This window comes from Lipotes vexillifer, unplaced genomic scaffold, assembly GCF_000442215.2.
Source record: "Lipotes vexillifer unplaced genomic scaffold, Lipotes_vexillifer_v1.1 scaffold1980, whole genome shotgun sequence".
NCBI classification, from domain to species: domain Eukaryota; kingdom Metazoa; phylum Chordata; class Mammalia; order Artiodactyla; family Lipotidae; genus Lipotes; species Lipotes vexillifer.
This window is the reverse complement of record NW_006797999.1, coordinates 339249-345608: the sequence shown is the minus strand read 5'-3', so window position 1 is coordinate 345608 and position 6360 is coordinate 339249. Positions and strand designations below refer to the sequence as shown.

General features: G+C 43.2%; 1 protein-coding gene across 1 annotated transcript in view; it reads right to left on the bottom strand.

The window, feature by feature from the left end:
- LOC103084768 (CUB and sushi domain-containing protein 1-like) overlaps positions 1-6360 on the bottom strand; it is a 338785-nt gene that overhangs the window by 40039 nt on the left and 292386 nt on the right. Inside the window, 2 exon segments of the mRNA XM_082931482.1 lie at positions 3207-3380; positions 4773-4946. Coding sequence (XP_082787608.1) covers positions 3207-3380; positions 4773-4946 — 348 coding nt within the window.

Below are 6360 nucleotides of genomic sequence, written 5' to 3'. Positions count from 1 at the left end.
TCTTCCGAAGGCAGTGTCAAGAGAGGGAGAAGACAAGCCACAGGTTCAGAGGAAATATTAGAAAAGACATAAGTGATAAAGGACAGTAATCTGAAACATTAAAAAAAAACTCTTAAAACCCAACAATAAGAAGACAAACAACCCAACTAAAACTGGGCCAAAGACCTTAACTGACACCTCAGCAAATAAGACCTATTGATGGCAAACAATCCTATGAAAAGATGCTCCACATCATATGCCATCAGGGAAATGCAAATTAAAACAATAATGAGATTCCACTACACACCTATTAGAACGGCCAAAATCCAGATCACTGACAACACCAAACACTGGCGAGGTTGTGGAGCAACAGGAACTCTTATTTATTGCTGGTGGGAATGCAAAATGGTGCAGCCACTCTGGAGGACAGTTTGGGTTTCTTACAAAAATAAACGTATTCTTACCACACAATCCAGCAATCACGCTCCTTAATATTTACCCGAAGGAGTTAACAACTTATATCCACACAAAAACCTGCACAGGAATGAATACAGCAGCTTTATTCATAGTTGCCAAAACTTGGAAGCAAACTGGATGTCCCTCAGTATGTGAATGGATAAACTGTGGTCCATCGGGACGATGGAATATTATTCATCACTGAAAAGAAATGAGCTATCAAACCATTAAAAAGCATAGAGGAAACTTAAATGCATTTACTAAATGAAAAAAGCCAATCTGAAATGGTTATATACTGTGGGATTCCAACTGTATGACACCGTGGAAGAGGCAGAACTATGGAGACAGGAAAACGATCAGGGGTTGCCAGGGGCTGGGGGCAGGAGGAGGGATGAATAAGTGGGGCACAGAGAAACTTTAGGGTCGTGAAAATACTCTGCAAGATATGTGGCGGTGGTGGATACGTGTCACTCATTGTGCACCTGTCCAAACACACAGACCGTCTAACACCAAGAGTGAACCCTCATGTCACCTGCGGACTCTGGGTGAGATGACGTGTCCATTCAGGTTCATCAATGATAACAAATGCACCATCTGGTGGGGGTGGTGACAGTGGGGGGTGAGGTGGGGCTGTGCATGGGTGGGGGCAGGGGGTTTATGGGAAATCTCTGTACCTTCAGCCCAACTTTGCCATGAACCTAAACTGCTCTAAAAAATAACGTCTACTAAAGAAATAAGACCATTCCTATTTTTCAAGAAAAGGGAGGAAGGTAAGAAAAGTCAAAATCAATAGTGAAGACTTTAAAACACATTCTAGCATTCTTTAAACTGCGCCATAGATACCTAAAGGACCTAGTATGTATTGTAAAACACCAAAAACCATTAATAAATGATAGGCATTTAATTTCTTCTCTCTCTCTTTTTGGCATAAGTTAGAGGAAAATGAAGTACAGAAACAGAAAAGTTTTGATAATTAAAAGCCTGCTGTTTTGAACTTACTCAATCTGTCATTTCGCCAGAATGTACCGTGCCCAGTGGACACAGTCTCAGCAGCCGTGGGGACCTTCTGCCCCTAATCAGCCCCCAGATTGGTATCTACGTAAAGGTATGAAGTATTCCAGCCACCTCTATACTGACAGTGTAGAGCACAGCATTCGGAACACAGTAGGTGCTTAATAAATATTAGATTAAGTTGAGTAGAAGGGTTTGGGGGGAATGGATATAGACGGTTCTCATACACCTAAGGCATCAAAGGCACAGTTAGGCCAGAACCCTGTGTGAAGATAAACTGAACCCAAATTTAAGGGCCTTCATTTGTAACCATTCTTTCAGTTGTGCTGTTTTTTTCCTTGCTGTAGAGGACAGAGAAAACAGTTTGATTAAAGGTGTTTAATCTTTTCCTAAATCTTTGCAGCTGCCTTACCAAGTGGCAGACACCTACAGCTAAGCCTTTCCACTGCTGTCCACGTGCTCAGGGCTCCTGGCAGACACATGGGCCCTACGTTTCCCTGTGAGAGGTGAGGGTGAGGCTGAGTAAGTCACCGTGCTCATCACAGCCACGTGCATCACGATGCTCAGTAAGCATTTAGGGTTTGCCAAGGTGTCCCCACATGGAAGGCAGAGGGGCTAGAGGTCATTTAGAAGCCAGTTTCCTGCCCTGGCTCACACATTCCGAGATATCCCCTAACCCCGGTCACCCCGTTCCATGGCCCTAATACAATTATAATAATAATATATAACCTACAAGATGAACTTGTCAATGTCCAAGAAACCAGGGGCGTCTCTGTGAGATACTCCACCCCCCCAAACAGGACACACCCGAAGCCTGCTTTCTGGGGACAGTGAGAACAGGGAACCTGGGGTCTCTGCTCTTCACAGCAAGACTTTCCAACATTGAAAAGGGAGTTTTAGAGGGAAGTGGAATTAGGAGGCTTTACTTTGTCTTTGAGCTTAAGCCAAGCACTCTGATATAGACACATGCCAGACTCGACAGTTTGTAGCCAATTTCACATAACTGCTATTTAAAACTTGCCTGGATTCCCATTCTGCTATTGTTGCATTTGAATACAGCTCCCTTGGAGCCCAGTGGGAAGGTGGGTGATTGTCAGAGCAAGGGACCTCCGTGTCTGCCTTTAATACCATATTATTACCAAAAAATCCAAACCAAAACAAAACAACAAAAAACTTCACCTTCACATGGAAGGACATGCATGCATCTTCAGTAAGAGAGATGTTTTAATGGAAAATATTTGAAGGAGATGTTTTAAGGGAAAGTAATTGAAGCAAAACCTTAAACAGCATGAGCTCAAACATCTAGAAATACAAAAACTACAAAGCAGCATTCCCTTGGAAATGTAGGTGTTAGTCCAGATCTATGTGTCGATTTCTAAAGAAGTGAATTTCTAAAACTTGAGATTTAAAAGCAATAAGAACTTCTCAGATATATCCATAAGGCTAGAAGCTTAGGGACCAAAGATGTGGAATATATGTGGCAGAAATAAATGAGCACATAAATGGAGAGAAAGACAAACGGAAGACGAGTAGTCTTTGAAGTAGAGAAGCCCAGGGTTTTTTGATTGAATATCTGGCCAATAGCAAGAAAGAGGCCATGGAGCGATTCGCACGTTATACTCAGAAATGTTTTCCCACCACAACAAAAGGCGCTTGCAGAAGCCCTGACTCTGGAGGGGAAGCTTCGCCCTCTACGCAGGCACACAGGCTCCCGGGTGTTATGATTCAGCCCTCACTAACCCCGGAGGAAGCTCTCCTACCTCGGCAGGTGGGCAGAGGGCTGCTCCACTGGCCGTTACTCCTACACTGGGCTCGAGATGCGCCCTGCAACAAGTAGCCGGTGTTGCAGGTGAAGTTCACGACATCATTCAGGTTGAACTCGCTGCCGTTAGTGAAACCGTGCGCAGGGTTCCCTGGGTGGCCACAGGTGATGGCTACGGAGGAAGACAGGTCCACATTAACAAGTCATCACTCTCACTTGGCATTCCTTATTAATACACGTACAGGTATGTTAAATGTATGAATTAAGGGGCTGACAGCTAATCAGATATGTTGCAGATTGTGTTTATATTTGGAAGGGAATATTGAGAGAAAGAATCATGGGCTGAACCCACAGGTTTTTATTATAATCGTGGAAAATAACTAGCGCCTGGCAAATGTACTTTCTTCATCATCATCATTATTATTTCTTACATCATGATAGAATATCAGGCAATTTTAAAATAAAGCAGTGAAAAACAAGAGATGCTAAATTTTTGTATTCATCGTGAGTTCTGAATTTTTTCCCCTTAGAACACACCAGCTAATTTTGTGGAACTCTCATCTTAAAACATTATAGGGACTTGGATGATAATTTAAATTGTGTATGTATAAATTAATCCAATATCAATGTAACATCATGAAATTAGCAAAAATAAGAGTACATGCTCAAATCATATTTTCTTTGACATTCCCTACTGTATGGTCCTTTGGAACATAGCCAGCCCTCATTATGTCATGTCCATAATACCAGCAATACAAATCATGAACATATCCTTCACTGGCCCTTTCAAAAGAAACATTACAGTTGTAAACCTGGTGTTTTCCTTCTCATTTATCTTGTCAACAATTTTTTCTTCTAAGTAAAGCTTTCACCCTTGAACTGTGTACAGTTACCACAGCACTATCAGAGAGAACACCTGTCACTGTCCTAAACTTACATCAACAATCCCTTTGTTTAGGAAAATGAAGAACATATTAGGAAAAAAATTGGTTTAAAAGGAAATTTGCATAAGGGTACAATCTCTTCTAAAAATAGGAGTCAGCATTCCTCTCTCAAGTTATAAAGTTTGAGGACAATGGTTACATGCAATTTCACCTCTTTATTAAAGGGACGACTGCGTACAAACTCTCTGCGTTCTTGACGAAGCAATGACAAGAACACGAAACAACACAGAAGCTTGCGGGGTGGCTACTGTGGGGCCCCTGCAAAACCAACCTGCAGACTCGGACCCAGCACCTCTATCCTCCTCTGGTGGGATGCTGTTTCCCCCTTGTCGTCCAGGGACAACGTTGGGGGAATGAATGCCTGACATCCCTCATCCTGGGACCCATCTGAGATGAGCTGGTGAGCAAACTTAATGTGGAGGGAGCCTGGAGGAGGCATCAGAAGGACATGGAACGGGAGAGGGACCAAAGACGGAAGGGGAGGGCCGCCCACGTTCTCTCTCTTCCGACAGCTTTCCATCCTTTCTCTGAGCTTAAACGTGTCTGTGTCATGATCTAATGACAAAAGAAAACACAACGAAGGGAAGCACCCGCTGACTTAGTTCACAGGCTGTACTTACGGACACAGACTGGGGTGTGTCCGGACCACTTGTGGTCTTGCAAGCATATCCGGACGGAAGTCCCCACGAGCCGGAAACCGGGGTTGCACTGATAAACCACGGTGTCCCTGTAACTGAAGCCGTCGCCGCTGATGTGGCCGTTCACGATGGGATCCGGGGAGCCGCAGTGGCCAGCTGAAAAGCAAGCAAAACCAACAAAAACACGCTGGAGAGCTTGTCTTCTATAAAAGTACCACATTTGTGGAGAAACAACAGAGTCCTACGGTATGGCATGGGGAACTCTATTCAACATCTTGGGATAAACCAGAATGGAAAAGAATATACAAAAGGATATATATGTATATGTATAACCGGGTCACTATGCTGTACAGGAAAAATCAACACACCATTGTAAATCAAGTATACTCCAATAAAAAAATCTAAAATAATAAAAGTACTACATTCAAAATTAGTTTATCTTTATTGTCAAGTGACTGACAGCATTGAATGCAAACATTATTGGAATTTTTTCCATTTATATATTTTTTATTTGATAGAGTTTTCTTCAACTCATTAATTTTTCTCAACAATTGTGGGTAACATAAGTCATAGTTCAAATATAAAATTGTTAAAAGGTATTTCCCCAGGTATGGTTTCTCCATTTATTTCTTTTACTTATTGATATTTTATGTTATTTATCTATTTATTCTATTTCCAAATAAAGGCCAAAAGAAAGGAAGAAACACTTGGAATTAATATAAGTTCTGTAACCCTATTGAAAATGGGTAGCAAAGAAAAGGATGGAAGGATCTCCCGTGAGAGACTAGATTCCTGAACTATCTGTGAAATTCCAAAGGAAGGGTTGATATCAGAAAATAAGTTCAATTTCAGAAAATGTCCATTTGAGTTATGTTTGAACTGATGTCTAGGGGAAACTGTCACATCCTCAGTTGAACACAGAGGTCCAGAGCTCAGGGGAGGGACACCCTGCAGACAGAGATTTAGGAAAAGCTAGATTACAGATGGAGGCTGAACCCAACAGGTTGCTGAGCTCGCCCGTGAAAAGTATGTACAGCAAGGAAAGAAAGGGCCCAAAGACGAAACTGGGGTGAACATCAGTACTTAAGGGGAGGAAAATAGTACTGACGTGAGGACTCTGATATGTAAGGAGGTCGCTGGCAAACAGGGTGTTAGAGAAGCTTCAGAACCAGAGGGCTTCCAAGTGGGGAGGGAAGCTAGAGGAATTTTCAGTCCTTCGTGAGTTGAAGGCTGAGGAGTGACAAAGCTTCTTTGCCTGACAAAGCTTTAATCCGGGTCCTGACACTCCCCCCAGGCCCACCTGTGCACCTCCTTGTAGAAGCCGACTTTAGCAAGCACCCTGCTAAGTCAGCCTACAAGAACCCTCCAGCCTCAACATCTGATCCAGTTTCTCACTGCACCTGCCACTGGTAGCTGGCTTCAGCCAGAATACCTCCAAGCCCTGAGGTCCCCTCTTAAGAATGTCCCCCCCGTGCCCCCTCCCTGCCCCTTGGCTGTGACCCCCACTGGCCCACATGGCATCCGGAGTTGGGTCATATCCTTTGTAAAATCCCATCACCCTGGTCCCTAC